General features: G+C 35.4%; 1 protein-coding gene across 1 annotated transcript in view; it reads right to left on the bottom strand.

Moving 5' to 3' along the window:
- WNT2B (Wnt family member 2B) overlaps positions 1-18,921 on the bottom strand; it is a 174,821-nt gene that overhangs the window by 6,542 nt on the left and 149,358 nt on the right. The window contains exon 4 of the mRNA XM_053706645.1: positions 16,831-17,095. Within this exon, the coding sequence (XP_053562620.1) occupies positions 16,831-17,095 (265 nt within the window). The remainder of the gene's footprint in view (positions 1-16,830; positions 17,096-18,921) is intronic.

Here is an 18,921-nt window from a genome sequence, read left to right as displayed (position 1 = left end):
TAGATTACACCCTTATCCTGACATCTTATGGTTTCTTTTATGTGATGTATTAGACCATTTTTATTGGATTTAATGTTCTTGCATTTGCTGCTGAATTTACAAGACCTGCAGCCAAAACAGGGGTAAAAACCGGCTAATTTATTGCCTAGTAGATCTTTTTCTAATGTGGAATTCGTTTTAAAATTTCTGAACTCACTGGGAGCTAGTATTTTTTTGAAATTTTTTGCTTTTTTGAAAATTATTTTTGGATTATCTGTCATTTTTTCGCCTATGAGAGGATCTGTTTGAACTAGATGCCAGGGTTTTTTCAATATTTTTTGTAAAGTGTAGTGATCACAATTGTAATCAGTTATTAATGCAATGTTGAATTTATCTTCCTTTTCTTCTTTTTTGTCTATTTTATCAGAGTTTGTATTTTTATATGTAAGTAGACTTTTTCTCTCTTTTTGATCTACTTGTTCCTTTGCCTTTCTTATTATCTCTGTATTGTATCCTCTGTCAGTGAATTTTTTCTCAAGTATCTCAATCTGTTCTAGATAATCTGATGTTTTCGTGCAATTGCGCTTTATCCTGAGATACTGACCTTTGGGGATATTTTCTTTCCATTTATTTAAATGGCAGCTATTGAAATGTATTAGATTATTTGCGTCTACTTTTTTGAAGTGTGTTTTAGTGATTATTTCTTTTTCTATAATTTCAATGTCCAGATCTAGGAATGTTATTTTTTCCTTACTGGTGATATATGTGAAATTAATTCCTATATCATTATTGTTCATATCTGAAATGAACTTGTTTAACTCTATAGATGTCCCCTCCCATACAAAGATGATGTCATCAATGTATCTCTTATAGAGCACGAGATTTGCGCCGAACTCATGTTGGGATATAAATTCTTCTTCCCATTTTCCCAAGAATAAATTTGCATAGCTTGGCGCAAATCTCGTGCCCATAGCGGTTCCTCTTGTTTGAATATAGAATTTTTTGTTGAAAGAAAAATAATTCTGATTTAAAATAAAATTAACACCTTTAATTATAAATTCTTTTTGTTCTTGATTTAGTGTTTTATCCCTGGTCATGTACATTTCTGCTGCTTTTGTGCCTAGATGATGTTGAATGCTTGTGTATAAAGATGAAACATCGCACGTGCCTATCAGATAGTTTTCTTTCCATTCTAGATTATTAAGGAGTTGTAATATGTCCGTGGTGTCTTTAAGGTAGGAAGGTAGAGTTTTTACATATTTTTGCAGGAAATTGTCAATGTATTGTGATAAGTTTGCAGTTATGGACCCTATTCCGGATATTATGGGCCTACCAGGTGGGTAAGATCTCACAAACCCACCTGGTAGGCCCATAATATCCAGAATAGGGTCCATAACTGCAAACTTATCACAATACATTGACAATTTCCTGCAAAAATATGTAAAAACTCTACCTTCCTACCTTAAAGACACCACGGACATATTACAACTCCTTAATAATCTAGAATGGAAAGAAAACTATCTGATAGGCACGTGCGATGTTTCATCTTTATACACAAGCATTCAACATCATCTAGGCACAAAAGCAGCAGAAATGTACATGACCAGGGATAAAACACTAAATCAAGAACAAAAAGAATTTATAATTAAAGGTGTTAATTTTATTTTAAATCAGAATTATTTTTCTTTCAACAAAAAATTCTATATTCAAACAAGAGGAACCGCTATGGAACCGCTATGGGCACGAGATTTGCGCCGAGCTATGCAAATTTATTCTTGGGAAAATGGGAAGAAGAATTTATATCCCAACATGAGCTCGGCGCAAATCTCGTGCTCTATAAGAGATACATTGATGACATCATCTTTGTATGGGAGGGGACATCTATAGAGTTAAACAAGTTCATTTCAGATATGAACAATAATGATATAGGAATTAATTTCACATATATCACCAGTAAGGAAAAAATAACATTCCTAGATCTGGACATTGAAATTATAGAAAAAGAAATAATCACTAAAACACACTTCAAAAAAGTAGACGCAAATAATCTAATACATTTCAATAGCTGCCATTTAAATAAATGGAAAGAAAATATCCCCAAAGGTCAGTATCTCAGGATAGAGCGCAATTGCACGAAAACATCAGATTATCTAGAACAGATTGAGATACTTGAGAAAAAATTCACTGACAGAGGATACAATACAGAGATAATAAGAAAGGCAAAGGAACAAGTAGATCAAAAAGAGAGAAAAAGTCTACTTACATATAAAAATACAAACTCTGATAAAATAGACAAAAAAGAAGAAAAGGAAGATAAATTCAACATTGCATTAATAACTGATTACAATTGTGATCACTACACTTTACAAAAAATATTGAAAAAACCCTGGCATCTAGTTCAAACAGATCCTCTCATAGGCGAAAAAATGACAGATAATCCAAAAATAATTTTCAAAAAAGCAAAAAATTTCAAAAAAATACTAGCTCCCAGTGAGTTCAGAAATTTTAAAACGAATTCCACATTAGAAAAAGATCTACTAGGCAATAAATTAGCCGGTTTTTACCCCTGTTTTGGCTGCAGGTCTTGTAAATTCAGCAGCAAATGCAAGAACATTAAATCCAATAAAAATGGTCTAATACATCACATAAAAGAAACCATAAGATGTCAGGATAAGGTGTAATCTACATTATACAATGCACATGTAATCTACAATATATAGGGGAGACCACCAGAACCCTAAGGGAACGAATACGCGAGCACTTATCATGCATAGACAGTGGAAATCTAGAAACACACCTTTACACCCACTTTAGGGAAGTACATAATAATAATCTAAAAAATTTCACTTTTTGGGGCATAAAAAAGCTCAAACCCGAATGGAGAGGAGGTAATTTTGAAGAAAAACTGTTAAGAACAGAAGCAGAGCTAATTTACAACATGCAAACCCTCTATCCTGCGGGATTAAACTCAGAATTAGATCTATCCCCATTTCTCTTGTCATAAATTAAAATCCACTAATAGTATACATGAAAATACAGTATATTATAGATCAACCTTTTTAACAAAAAAGTCCCCAAATCTCTGAAATACCCTAAACTGTATGAATGAGAAGTCATCGACAAAGAGCCAAATAAATTGATAAGAAAATAAAAAGTGGAGAAATTTAGAACTATATAAACATATATGCAATAATAAAAAATAATATGCTACACAAATCAATTATATAAAAAAACTAAATAACTAAGTTTAAAAACTTATATAAGTTGAAATTCATACAAAGAATAATAAATTAGAAGTGAAATATTTGTTTAAAACAGATCGTTAATTTTTTCACATACATAGAAAAAATAGTTTAGTATAATAGAAATGCATATAGTCATTTATAATCATGATATAAAATAGAAGGCTGATAATTCCACCATAAGATGAGAATGCCAGAATTTGAATATTGTTAAAAAAGCGAAATATATCAGATATAGAAAGCTTATATAGATTAACAAAAGATAGAGTAAAAACATTCCACCTTATACAAAGGAGCAAACGGGTGATATCCAAAGCTTTTATAAAGTAACAAAGAAAGAAGCAAAAAATATTCCACCTTAAAGATATCAGAGAAATCCACCTTTCTAAAAGACACCTATCAGAACAGAATACCTATCAACCAATAGAAATGAAAGGAGGGCTTTTTAAAATGCCGGTGTAACAACCAAAATCATCCGTCTTGATAAAGCCTATTGGCGAAACGCGTAGACGTTCTCTACACTACAAAGAACTGGACACCCATTAAACTAACCCCACTTTGAAAAAAGGAGAGGGAAAGAAAGTTTAAGACAAACGGCCGTTTGCGAATTCAAGTCCTAGTTCCCATACACGCGCTGGAGGCGTGCATCGTGATTACCTGTCTCAGGAGGCTGCCCGGGAAACAAAGAACCCAGACTGCAGGGGTGAAAGTTGCTTCAAACCGGCAGCATAAAAGAAACCCATACACGCAGGAGCGTGGTCCAGGTTTCGATACCAAAGAGCGAGGATCAGGTTTTGACACCCAAGAAACTTACATCAGACACAGATGTGTCAGAAGACCCGGTAAGCCCATCCGTATACGTAAATAAAAATATCTGTATTACAGACAAGTCTACAAATTACAGAAAACATCAAAAGACATTGTAAAGATAAGTGACTTACACAATTACAATTTATAGAATCATGAAAAGAGACATTGTTGCTTTGTGATTGAAAGACTAAGAAAAAAGCCACTACAGCTGCGGCACCATATTATTTAAGGTGGAATAGGATAACTAAAATAGAAAGGTGGAATTATTTAAAAAGAGCACTCGAAACACTTTATACTGTATTGTTTTATATATAAAATGGTTTTAATTTCAGGGAGATGTCCCTAATATATACTAATGCATGAAACTTTTTAATCCTTTTTTAAAATAAATGTACGTTTGACAAATTGTATAGAGGTCTCCAGACTATCTTATTTAGCTCACAGCGCTCCTTTACTCCATATTGTCTTAACACATATATGCTTCTTGCCATTGGCTCACCAATGTGTTCAGCTAGCTCACAGTGGTGCATTGCTTCTCCTTCAACAAAGGATACAAAGAAAGTGAATCAAATTTTATAGTAGAAGTCAGTTGGAAAGTTGTTTCAAATTGAATGCTCTGTTTGTATCATGAAAGACAAATTTGGGGTTTCATGTCCCTTTAACTGATGAGCCATTTCCCACCCCTCTGCTGAGCTGTTTTGGAGTTCTTTAAAGGGATGTGAAAGAGTCTGCTTCATTGTTGTAATAAAAAAACACTAAGGAGTGTCTTATACTTAATAGAAATCATTGCAGTATTTATTATTCATAATTTTAAAAGGATTTTACCTTTTCTTTTAGTTCAACTTAATTTGAGCAGTGTCCATTACTTCCTGTCACAGCCCTACAGGTAGGCTGAGTTATTTACAAGAAGCCTTATGTAGCTTGATGCCATAAAACTTCTAAAGTAACATACTGATTTAGTATTAAGTGAATACTAGATAAAAAATAAGTCAGATTTTCCCATTCTCAGAGGAGGCAGAATGTAGCCTAAGCTGCTCTCTTATATTCCTGAGGACAGGGGCTACACTGAGAATTTATAAGTGCTCATTTTGCAAGAATACAAGTAAGCTATTTGCTTATTTTTATGGTTACTTTTATTTAACATATTTGTTTTTACTGAAGGAGCACTGTTTAATATTCTTTTAATGCTGGTCAAATTAAGACCTGCTATACTATTTTGTTATGTTTATATCATGATGTGAGGAATATGCTACAAAATGTGTGAAACAAATACATATATTTATTACAAATGTAATAAACAATTGTGTGTGTTTTCTAATCTCTACAGTCAAAAGAAGAAGGTACCCTCATATCAATAAGGGCCTTTGGATTTTAATAGTAACTCCCATGAACCTCTAGTCAAATAAATGCACATTTATTCATGCCAGGAAATCACTATTACCAGATTGATCATCTGACTATTAATGAATAAGAGGCTATAAAGCTGAAGGTAATTAAAAAAGTATTTTTATTTTTTTAAACTTTATACCCCAATCGATTGCCTTCCTAATAATCACCTAGATTACGAGTCTTGCGTTAGCCTTAAAAAGCAGAGTTGAGAGGTCCCAATGCTGCTTTTTAACGCCCGCTGGTATTACGAGTCTGGCAAGTACAGGTGTACAGCTCACTTTTCTTCCGCGACTCGAGCATACCGCAAATCCCCTTACGTCAATTGCGTATCCTATATTTTTAAAGGGATTTGCCTAATGCCGGTATTACGAGTCTTGGAGAAAGTGAGCGGTACACCCTCTCCTGTCAAGACTCCTACCGCATTTAAAAGTCAGTAGTTAAGAGTTGTATGGGCTAACGCCGTAACATAAAAATCTTAACTAAAGTGCTAAAAAGTACACTAACACCCATAAACTACCTATTAACCCCTAAACCGAGGCCCCCCGCACATCGTAAACACTTAAATAAAGTTTTTAACCCCTAATCTGCCGACCGGACATCGCCGCCACTTAAATAAATATATTAACCCCTAAACCGCTGCACTTCTGCCTCGCAAACACTAGTTAAATTTTATTAACCCCTAATCTGCCGTCCCTAACATCGCCGACACCTACCTACATTTATTAACCCCTAATCTGCCGCCCCAACTATATTAAAGGGACAGTCTACCATAGAATTGTTATTGTTTTAAAAGATAGATAATCCCTTTATTGCCCATTCCCCAGTTTTGCATAACCAACATAGTTATATTAATATACATTTTACCTTTGTGATTACCTTGTATCTAGGAACTTTCTTCCAGCCCACTGTTTACATGACTGTGACTGTTTATTATCAATTGTGTTATATTTAGCATTGTTTTGTGCTAAATCTTAAATAACCCCCTGTGCCTGAACACAGTGTTATCTATATAGTCCACGTGTACTATCTGTCTCTTTGTGTTAAAAAGAGATTTAAAAAGCATGTGATTAGAGACAGCCCTCAAAGGCTTAGAAATTAGCATACGAGCCTACCTATGTTTAGTTACCAAGAGAAAAAAGCAAATTTGATGATAAAAGTAAATTGGAAAGTTGATTAAAATTAAAAGTCCTATCTGAATAATGAAAGTTTAATTTATACTAGACTGTCCCTTTAAATGTTTTAACCCCTACACCTAAGTCTAACCCTAACACCCCCTAACTTAAATATAATTTAAATAAATATAAATAAAATTACTACAATTAATTAAATTATTCATATTTAAAACTAAATACTTACCTATAAAATAAACCCTAAGCTAGCTACAATATAAGTAATAGTTACATTGTAGCTATCTCAGGGTTTATTTTTATTTTACAGGCAACTTTGTATTTATTTTAACTAGGTACAATAGTTATTAAATAGTTAGTAACTATTTAATAGCTACCTAGCTAAATTAAGTACAACTTTACCTGTAAAATAAACCCTAACCTAAGTTACAATTACACTTAACACTACACTATAATTAAATTAATTCCCTAAACTAATTACAATTAATTACAATTAAATTAAATAAACTAAAGTACGAAAAACAACAAACACTAAATTACAGAAAATAAAAAATGAATTACAATTTTTTAAAACTAATTACACCTACTCTAATCCCCCTAATAAAATAAAAAATACCCCCAAAATTATAAAATTCCCTACCCTATACTAAATTACAAATAGCCCTTAAAAGGGCCTTTTGGGGGGCATTGCCCCAAAGTAATCAGCTCTTTAACCTGTAAAAAAAAATACAATACTCCCCAACATTAAAGCCCACCACCGACACACCCAACCCTACTCTAAACCCCACCCAATCCCCCCTTAATAAAACCTAACACTAACCCCTTGAAGATCACCCTACCTTGAGACGTCTTCACCCAGCTGGGAACAAGTGGTCCTCCAGAGGGGCCGAAGTCTTCATTCGATCCGGGCAGAAGAGGACATCCAGAAGTCTTCATCCAGACGGCATCTTCTATCTTCATCCATCCGGAGCGGAGCGGGTCCATCTTCAATACAGCCAATGCGGAGCATCCTAATCAAATGAAGTCCACCTGAAGAATGAAGGTTCCTTTAAATGATGTCATCCAAGATGGCGTCCCTTCAATTCCGATTGGCTGATAGAATTCTATCAGCAATCGGAATTAAGGTAGGAAAAATCCTATTGGCTGATGCAATCAGTCAATAGAATTGAGCTCGCATTCTATTGGCTGATTGGAACAGCCAATAGAATGCGAGCTTAATCCTATTGGCTGATTGGATCAGCCAATAGGATTGAACTTCAATTCTATTGGCTGATTACATCAGCCAATAGGATTTTTCCTACCTTAATTCCGATTGGCTGATAGAATCCTATCAGCCAATCGGAATTGAAGGGACGCCATCTTGGATGACATCATTTAAAGGAACCTTCATTCTTCCGTTGGACTGGATTGAAGATGGACCCGCTCCGCTACGGATGGATGAAGATAGAAGATGCCGTCTGGACAGGGGCTTATTTTGGCCTAGGCAAACAAGGCACCGGCCTAGGGCAGCAGATTGGGAGGGGGCAGCACTTTTTGTCTGGCTATATTAGTAAGAAGCTTACAGTTATTTTAGAAGCATTATACAGGTATGTAAGGGAGATTTTGCCCAAAGAGCTTACATTCTAGGGGGAAAAAGAGACTTCCCATGGAGCTTACAGTTTGGAGGTAGCTCTAAACCTTTCTTTTATTCAGCTAGCTACTGACTTTAGTTCTGTTGGCTACCAGCACTTAGTATTTTGTTTGGGGAAGTATTGTTTCAAGAAATCTGTGTTTGTTTTTTGTATATTGCAGCGATAGGTGTGTGTGTGTGTATGTGTATATATGTGTGTGTGTGTATAACTCTGTGTGTATCTGTGACTGTGTGTGTGTGAACATATATTTTGAAAATGCCATAAAAGATCACTTAACTCCCTGACCAAAAAATATCACAGCTAAAAAGGCCTAAAACCTTAGAGGGAGAGGGGGATAGGAGGCAACAGCATTTTGAGTGCCTAGGGCAGCACAAAACCTTAATATGCCACTGCGTCTGGATGAAGACTTCTGGCCGTCTGGAGGTCCTCTTCTGCCCGGATCGGATGAAGACTTCGGCCCCTCTGGAGGACCACTTGTGCCCGGCTGGGTGAAGACATCTCAAGGTAGGGTGTCTGAAACTAATGTTTATTTTTAGTGATGGTAAAGCCTAGCGTTTGTTATAAGCTTGGATTTACCAGCACTGAGATCAAGGGGTTTGTATACTTACCCCATCCAGCTCCCTTAAGCTCTCTGCAGCAGCCTGCGCTTTCTCTTTCTCATTGCTAGTAGTTCATGTTTGATGTGTGAGATATCATGTACTGGGCATTGCACGTAACTACAGATGTTACTGGCAGTGAAGATGTATTTTGAACAAGATCATACCTTTACCATGAGGTCATTCATAATGTTCCCTCTAAGACCAGTTTTGTGAGGGACCCAGCAGTGAAACAGTTAATTAGAGCAATTAGCAAAGACTACACAATGCAGACTACAAGGTGTGATGCCTTTATTAACTCTTTCACTGCTGGGCCACTCACAAAACTGGCCTTAGAGTGAACATTGGTCCTTCAGCAACCTCATGAGCAGCTACACATTAAGCCTTGTGTCTTTTCCAACAAGCACAGTGTGCTGTCCCAGAAAGAAAAGAGTAAATGTGGGAAAAGGTACATTTAAAGGGATGGTAAACACTGTTTTGTTCTCACAATTAAATGAGACAGTAGTCACTTGTATTTCCATGGGTGATTTGGGGCGGTATAAAAAAGGTTAAAAATCATGGTATGCTTTATAAGAGCTTAATATTTTATATATTGTGGCCACACTATCTTATTTAATTGTGAGAACAGAACAAAAGTGTTCCTTTAAACATGATAAGCATGTTAAATGCGAAGAGCGTATTGCTCTCCGCATTCAGCGAGGTCTTGCGTACCTGATCCGCACTGTCGGATCAGGTCCGCAAGACCTTTAATAAATAGGCCCCATTGTTTCAGCCTCGCCATTAAAATGCTCTGAAAATGAGCTTGCATCTATTTTTATAAGCATTGTAATCATAAGCAAAATACAGTATTTTAAAATGTAATCAATTGTATTGTTGGATTTTTTTCATAAATGTTTTGAAAATTACTTTAAAAACTTTATTTAAAGGGATGCCACAATTACATACCTCTCAACCATCCTGGATATTACAGGATTGACAAAGGCTGAGAATTCTGCCTGCCGTTCCGCCCACAGTCTTCCTCCTAAGGGTAAATGTCCCAGATTTCATTGACTGTTCCGGCCCCACCTACAACACATCTAACTCCTCCAACCCTATAAATGACACAACTAGATTCACCCTCAGCAGCACACCTGAGGCCCTCCCCTTCTGCTGTAACTCACTGGTGGGTCACTGACCATTAATCCTCCTCTGCCTAAATCTCTCACAGAGGGCTTCTGGGAAATGTTGGGAAGTTTGTATTACAGTTTCTAAAATGATAAATATTTAAACCTATTAGGTTTTTTAAAACTATTCTAGACAACTATGTTCTAAACTAGGAGTAACTTCTAGATTAGACTTTCTGAGTGATGTTGAGTGGTAACCTTGGAGAGTCCAATGATTGTCATTTGCTTCCTTTAAACAAAGGTTACATATAAGTATGGAATGAGACGTTATTATTTTATTGCATAGCATTATTTTGAATAAAATAAATGTATATATATATATATATATATATATATATATATATTTATATTTTATGGGTAAAGTAAGCTATACGGGTAATCCTAGGATTACCCAGCTAAAACTAATATTTCCCAAGCAGCTATTGGTAAAATGTACTGTAATCCCCCCATCTACACTATTTTTTTGCCTCTGTCTGGGGGGTTCAAGGAAGGTGGCCCGCTGATCCTCTGGCATCCACCCCAAGTGAACCTTGGCGAATGAGTTTTATAAGGGGGGGGGGGTTCGTCCCCCTTAAACCCCCCAGGCAGAGGCAAAAAAAAATAGTGAAGATGGGTGAATTATAGTGCATCCTTTATATATTTGATGCAGTGACTTAATGAAGCGCATGCACTCTGAGGCAATTTATGAACTTACATCGGGCTTTACCCACAGCCGCTTGGGTAATGTCCATTTTACCCAGGTAATCCTAGGATTACCCAATATCTGACTTTACCTATAACATATATATTTACATATATATATATAAAATATCACCAGCAGTAGAAATATATCATTATTCCAGCTAAAGTCATCTACTCACAATCCTTTTTTTTTTTTTTTTTTTTTTAATTGCTTTTGTCCCCTGAATATTTTCTTCTGTCAAGATGTCACTTGAATGTTAATTTATTTTTCTTAAAGGGAAATGAAACCCAATTTTTTCTTTCATGATTCAGATAGAGCATGCAATTTTAAGCAACTTTCGAATTTACTCCTATTATAAATTTGTTTTCATTCTCTTGGTATGCTTTGTTGAAGGAGCAGCAATGCACTACTGGTTTCTAACTGAACACATGGGTGAGCCAATGAAAATCATTACATATATGCAGCCACCAATCAGCAGCTAGTTTCTTTGCTGCTCATGAGCTTTCCTAGATAAACTTTTCAGCAAAGGATAACAAGAGAAGGAAGCAAATTAAATAAACGAAGTAAATTGAAAAGTTGTTTAAAATGGTATTCTCTATCTGAATCATAAAAAAAAATTTGGGTTTCATGTCCCTTTAAGTTTTGGAATCTAGGATAGCAATATACATCTGCCAATAATGAGTTATATATTTGTTTTTCATAGCACCAAGTTACACTGATTATTTCTGGCCACTGCATCTCTCCTTGAAACGAAAAACAAACAAACAAAAAACATTTTATCATTTTAACACCTTTATTCTAACTAACACAATGATAAACAGGGCTGGATATTTCTACTAGTTCATTAGTCCTGGACATGTAAGAAGTTGCAGTGGAGTAAAAATGTGTTTGTTTTTTGTTGTTTCTTTTTTTGTATCTTTGTGTGGACTTGTACTCTCCTGACTAGGAAACTATAGTGATATTTTTACACCCATGATTATACATATACTAATTTTTTGACTGACCAACTAATTTTGCTTATAAAACAGTTTTTAGGCCAGCAATATAACCATCATAGGGTCAGTAACTGGCACCATTAGTCAGCAGCTAGAGATGATAGTTTGGGCCCTGTCTATGGGTCATGGCTGTGAAGGGACAACTACAGGATCTCTTATCCTTCTGACTAAAGGCATAACATTCCTTTGATAATGAACTCCTTTTGATCCTTCTCTGTGGCCTTCCTTTTAACCCTCAAGGAACTGGGAGAGTGAAAGGATTAAATACCCATTAAGACATTCAGCTCAGTACCCTAGGGGTATTTACAGCAAGTAGGACAATTTGAGAGCATCTTAGTTAGGTGGATTCTATTAATGAGAAGAATAAAAAAACAAAAAAAATTTGGGCCAGATTACAAGTGGAGCGCAAATTAACGCTTGCACGTTAATTGTGCTAGAAGTAAGATGTTTGCACTTGTCGGGTTGTGCTAGAATAACGAGTAGAAAGTAAACTGTTTTCGCTCTCGCACTAACCCGACAAGTGCAAAAAGCCGAAGTTAGTATATTGCGCACGGGTTCACGTATTACACCATAGAAGTAAATGGAGAAAAAAGTTGGGGAAAAACTAACACCCCACTCTTGCGCAAACCCGGTCGCATATTCTCATTTGCTCTAACCCGACATTAAAATAAGAATATTTCACGTTCCAATGTTCTTCATACAGAAGATTATTTTCTATTTATTCATAAATACATATTTCTACATATATCTGATGGTATTTTTGTACACTATATATATATATATATATATATATATATATATATATATATATATATATATATATATACCTATATGTATATATATATATATATATATATATATACACACATATACATACATACATGGTTATATGTAGGTATAGATTTATACATATATATATATATATATATATATATATTTATATATAGGAATATCTATTTAGAATACATAGAACATATTCCGCTAAGTGCAGAACATTGGAATGTGAAATATTTACATTAAATACATATTAAAATAATTGTAATGATAGATGCAGTTGTTCTCTGGGCATTTGTACATAGAAAAGCAGTTTAAGTGACATTTTCTGGTTACTCTGAGACTAGCTCTACAAACGTACTCACAAATTTCATTGTTCTGTGGGAAAATGTTCTCTGAGACTAACTACACGCTGCCTCAGTCCCCCTCATAGCACACAAGCTTGCAACACAACCAGCTCACTATCACATACCAACAAACAAGGAATTGATGGAGAAAGCTTTAGGGAATTTATAGTCAGCTAAGGTGTTAGATGCCGAGTGGTATCATAATCCCACATAGGAGGATGTCATAGGTGGTCCTGAATATCACTAATTAAAGGATCAGAAAGCTCTAAAACATTTCTAACATACATATGAAATAGCAATATGTAAATATGTTAAATAGATCTTTTGTATGAGAAAGAAAATAAGTCAAAGTTCTTTATTTAATTTTTGAAGCTAACAAGAGGAGCTACATTTTAAAGGGACAGGAAACCCCAAAAATGTAATTCATTATTCGGATAGAACAAACATATTTAAATAACTTTCATATTTACTTTTATTATCAAATTTGCTTAATTATCTTGTAATTCTTTGCTGAAGAAACAGTATTGCACTACTGACAGCTGGCTGAACACATCTAGTTAGCCAATCACAAGAGACAAATGTGTGCAGGCACCAATCACCAGCTAGCTCCCACTAGTGCAGGATATGTGCTTATTCATTTTCAACAATGGATACCAATAAAACATAGCACATTTGAAAATAGAAGTGATTTTAAAAGTGCTCCATAACCTGTCCGCCTGCTCTGACATTGCCGCAATTCAACCCGATCGAGTACGATCGGATTGATTGACACCCCCCTGCTGGCGGTGCAATGCTGAATATGCAAGAGCTGCTGGTGCAATACTGAATATGGAGAGCGTATTGCTCTCCGCATTCAGCGAGGTCTGTCGGACCTGATCCGCACTGTCGGATCAGGTCCGACAGACCTTTGTTAAATAGGGGCCTCAATCTGATTCTTGAAAGTTTCATTTTCACTTTCCTATCCCTTTAAAGCATGATGGGATGATAAGCGGAACTCCCACTGCTTCATTGGTGGACAGTACCACGCCTCATAATGTTGTTGTTTTTTTTTCAGGACAAAGGCATCCATTTTACTAAAAAAACTAAAAACTTGTAATGTATTTGAAATATCCTCTTTTAGCTTTAACAAAGAAAAAGAAAATACTTTTATGTCCTTAAAAATATGAGTATTTTCTCCACACTGTTCATATATTTATTTGAACATACAGTAAATATTATTAATCTTGAAATAATTTTTGAGGGGTTTGTTCTTCAAGAGTTTTTATTATAAGCTTATTTTTTCAAGCATCAAATATCTCTGGAATGGGATATTTTATTATTAAATCACTACAAAGTGTAACATTTTATGCAAAACTGTTTAGTATTTTTGGAAATATTAGGCATTACATAAGTAAGACACATAGTTAAAGTACCGCTCAGGAGTCTCAGAGCACTGCTGATCCTGAGCAGAGACTGCCAGTCACCTAATCAGTAGAGGTAGTAGCGTGTATGCGGTTACCGCTGTGGATTGGGTCACCGTCCGTTTCTGCTTGGAACCAGCAGTGCTTTTACTATGTGTTAGTTTAATCTTTTTGCAGGGTTAAACACATAGCATTGCAGGGTCGCTAGTGTTTAAATTACATTCTCTAATGTTTCCACCATAACAATATTAGTTATGGTGGAAACGGGTCTAAGCTGTGAGGATACGATCATGTTCTAAATTCATTGAGGTTTACTTTACATATTTTTAATTGCCGATCGTCAATAGGCGTTCCTGCCATCATATAACATCATATAAAGTTGTGTTAAATGCCCCAATACATGATGTCTCGCAAAACCGCAACACTTTGGAAACGCTTTGCAAAATATCCATGTCTGTTAAAGTAGTCTTACTGGATAGAACGATATTTGTATGAGTAATCTCAAAGATGCGTAAAGGGTGCTTGGGTCTTTTCGATACTAGTTCAGGGTTTTTTCCCTAAATTGTGACTCAGCAGCCAGTTCTTAAAAAGACACGATTACCATGTGACGTATATTATCTCAATATGGTGTCTCCCCCTATCTAAGCCAAAGAGGTTGTCTCTTATTTTTCTCTAACTTTTTTCAAGTTTTCTCTTCTACTTGTTAGAGTGAACAGTTTTCTAGAGCCTGTTTCTTTCTTTTCTTTTTCTTTTTTTTAAATTCTTTTGCTTAGTAATAATTGACAACATTTCTGTGATGACAGTTTTCTATAAAAAATAGCTACCTTGTTGACATTTCCTACCTCGACGTGGATATGGTCACAATTACGTATTCTACCTGCATCTGCGCATGCTGTTCATTACATAATCACATTCCACACATTCCTTTCAAACATACGTGAAGTGCGATTACGTAATTGTGAGCATGCGGAGATTGAGGTAGCAAATCTCGACAAGGTAGCTATTTTTGACAGGACACCGGTACTCTGTCTGTATATCAATTTATATATTTACAAACACATAAAAAAACAAGAATGTCAACTTACAAACACTGCACATTTTCGACATGATGTGATTAGAGCACCAACAGATTCCGCAGTTCTAACATATTTATATTATTATGAAGATTGCTTGAGCATGAAAATAATGGTGTCAAGCACTGCATAACAAATATGTCCTTGAACACATATACCACACATAGGTTGTATGCTTCAAAACTGCAGCATACCTAATTTTTAGACCCCTGTGCATTACTGTGTTAACACTTTTAACCAACAGCCCTTCTCTAAAAAATCATTTTCTTTTCTTAAAGGGACAGTCAAGTCCAAAAAAATACTTTCATGATTTAAATAGGGCATGCAATTTTAAACAACTTCCCAATTTACTTTTATCACCAATTTTGCTTTGTTCTCTTGGTATTCTTAGTTGAAAGCTAAAACTCGGAGGTTCATATGCTAATTTCTTAGACCTTGAAGACTGCCTCTATTCTGAATACATTTTGACCACTAGAGGGCATTAGTTCACATGTTTCATATAGATAACATTGAGCTCATGCACGTAAAGTGACCTAGGAGTGAGCACTGATTGGCTAAACTGCATGTCTGTCAAAATAACTGAAATAAGGGGCAGTCAGCAGAAGCTTAGATACAAGATAATTACAGAGGTAAAAAGTATATTAATATAACTGTGTTGGTTGTGCAAAACTGGGGAATGGGTAATAAAGGGATTATCTTTCTTTTTAAACAACAAAAATTCTGGTGTTGACTGTCCCTTTAAGACAACCAAAGTGAAGCCATACCCAGGCAAAGGACATATTGTTAGAAATTAAACATGCACAGTTTGGTCGGGGATCCTCTGACAAGCCACAGTTGATTTGTCAAATAATCCCCTGCATGCCCAAAGTTTAACATCAAACCCTTATATATAGAAAAAGTGCCATATCGAGCAGTTAGTGTCTCCAATAGTGTTGGCAGTATGGCATCTCATTGGCTAGACTGCCAAATGTGTCATAAGAAGAAAAGAGCTGTATGGCATCTCATTGGCTAGACTGCCAAATGTGTCATAAGAAGAAAAGAGCTGTATGGCATCTCATTGGCTAGACTGCCAAATGTGTCATAAGAAGAAAAGAGCTGTATGGCATCTCATTGGCTAGACTGCCAAATGTGTCATAAGAAGAAAAGAGCTGTATTTGTTCATATTTATTTATGTAGGTTTTTATTTATGTGTTTTCATTTTTTTACATTTACAAAATGATTTAAAAATAATATATTTGCATAATATAATGTTTTAATGTATTTCATTGCTTTAGAATTTACTGATTGACAAGTTTTTGCTGAATGGAAAAGGCAGATTACTTTGTACTATTATAATGCTTTTGTTTGTTTGTTTTAATCCTAAGCAGTTAATGTTGAAAGTTGTTTTGTGTCATTCTGATCCCTCCTAGAGCAGTTTTTAGTTTTATTTTATTTCACATGTTTCTGTTGACTAGAAAATGAGAGGAAACCTCTCAGTACTGTATATTTTGGCTGACAAAAGATCAAACAAGGTGTTGAGTTTTGCAATAATGAACGACAGACAGCAGAGGCATTTCGCCAGAGGCCAGCACAACATTTCACTCAACTGCTGTTATCTATTGAGAGAAAAAAATGTGTTTTACCTGCAGACTTGTCCATCACACAATAATCAGGAGAATTCTCAAAGTAGACCAGGTCCTTTTTTGTGGCTTCCCTGAAATTCTGATTGGCCACTGTAAAGCCACTACCATCTTGATTCATGGTGACCTGGATTGCCCCATTATATTTTTTTCTCAGATAGTCTCCTGTTTTTCGGAAGTCTGACATGGCACGCCAACATGTTCTTAATGAACATGACCCGCTGACCCCGTGACACTTACATTCAAGCTTCATAAAACGTTTTACTGCCTGCAACAAAGAAGAAGGGGATTAGAGCGGCCTGAGTTTCAGTTGCATATGAGGGAGTGTTATTCCCAACTACTACTCAGAATGTAAGATATAAAGCAGACTTTCATATGCTCAAGGGACTAGTATTGGTCCCTGACCAGAACTACTAGCAGATGTTCTCTAGCAACCCTCCTATATACATAGCAACTAGCTATTATTATACTTCTATACAAAAAACAGGCAGCACTACAATTACAGATCTAATAATGTATGTTTAAAAAATACAATTAGGATTGGCCATAGGCTTACAATATGTACAAAGCAAAATAATATTGGCAAAGAAAAAACAATATTAATTTCCCAGCACAAACGTAATGCAAAAATACTTGCCCAGTTAAGAATCTCTCTAAATGCCTAATTAGTATCTGACCAGACTAAACAGGTATCACCTGAGGAAGAGGAGTGTTCTTGAAACGCGTTGTATATAGATTTTAAGACAGTTACCTAGGTAATTATATTTGTTCTTCTCTAGCAGCTATACATTTTCCTTTGGTACAGTATCATTTTTTTTAAAAAAAAATTTAAGTTTGCTGCTACAGTTTTGTTTAACTTCTATACTTGCTGTATTTTTTCCACAAATAATTTAGTTTTATAAAGAATATGTGTGTTTCAGTTAGAATTTGTAAATTCCATTAAACTGATCAGTATTGCTTCAGACTTGATGAAGAGAAGAAACTATTGCAAGCTTGTCTTTTACTGTGTAATGCATTGCATTGCAAGTCCAGTAAAAGGATATGGCAAAAGTACATTTGAAACTAGAAGTGCATTGAATAGTTTCATGAATATTTATTTTTTTACTTTCATGCCCCTTTAAGCCAAGGAGCTCAGCTTAGGTATAATAAAAAAAAGTAATAGAAAGGGTATTAATTCAATGTTCTCTTTAATACTTACAGTCAGTTTATAATTTTATGTACTTTTATAAAATCTAAAAATGCAAGTTTTTTTTCTGTTCTATTCTGTATCCTCACTTTTGTATCATATTGAATTAAACACTGTACTGGTGTTACTCTCTGTAATAAAAACACAGAACTAAGCCTATACCCGCGTATATAAAAGGTGGTAGGTCAGAAAGAAAATGTATTGAAAACTACAAAAGCAATCAGCAAGTACTAATACACTTTATATAAGGTAATGTTATCCAGCACCTATATGGAGATCTATGCAGTGTCCCTTTAAGATGATTGCATCTAGGCCATATATCAGGTAAATACTGTAAAATAAAAAACCTCTTGGGGACATCTTTAGGCAAGAATCTCTTACAGATGAATTTACAACAAGGGTATAGAAGCCCTGGCAGATTAATATTTTCCATAAAAACGCCATTTTAGCTGTTGTCTCATGAGTCACATTGAAACATAGGGCTGTGACACACTGGGAGTGGCACAGCGTGCATCCTGATGATGCAGATGTGTGCGCTCAGTGTGTCTTGTCTTTTCATCTCTGCGTGCTCAGCCGCGTGAGGTCGCGTAGCTGAGCGCTCAGAGTTGAAATATTTGAACTTCAGAAGCGATGCGACGTGGTGGGAAGCAGCTGCTTTGCCTCGCCTCACCGCTTGCAGTGTGTCACAGCCTTAAAGGGACATTAAACACTTTGAGATGGTGATATAAAATGATAAATCATATATAGATAAAAAACTGCAATATGCAGAACACTGTAATATTCACACAGCCATTGACTACACACTCTGGTGACCTATTTATTATAACTGTCTCTTATTGGCCACAGCCCACAGCAGAGAAGGTAACCTAAGTTACAACATGGCAGCTCTCATTGTTTTATAGGCACTA

Source organism: Bombina bombina, chromosome 3, assembly GCF_027579735.1.
Source record: "Bombina bombina isolate aBomBom1 chromosome 3, aBomBom1.pri, whole genome shotgun sequence".
Lineage (NCBI taxonomy): Eukaryota > Metazoa > Chordata > Amphibia > Anura > Bombinatoridae > Bombina > Bombina bombina.
This window is presented reverse-complemented; position numbering and strand designations above follow the sequence as displayed.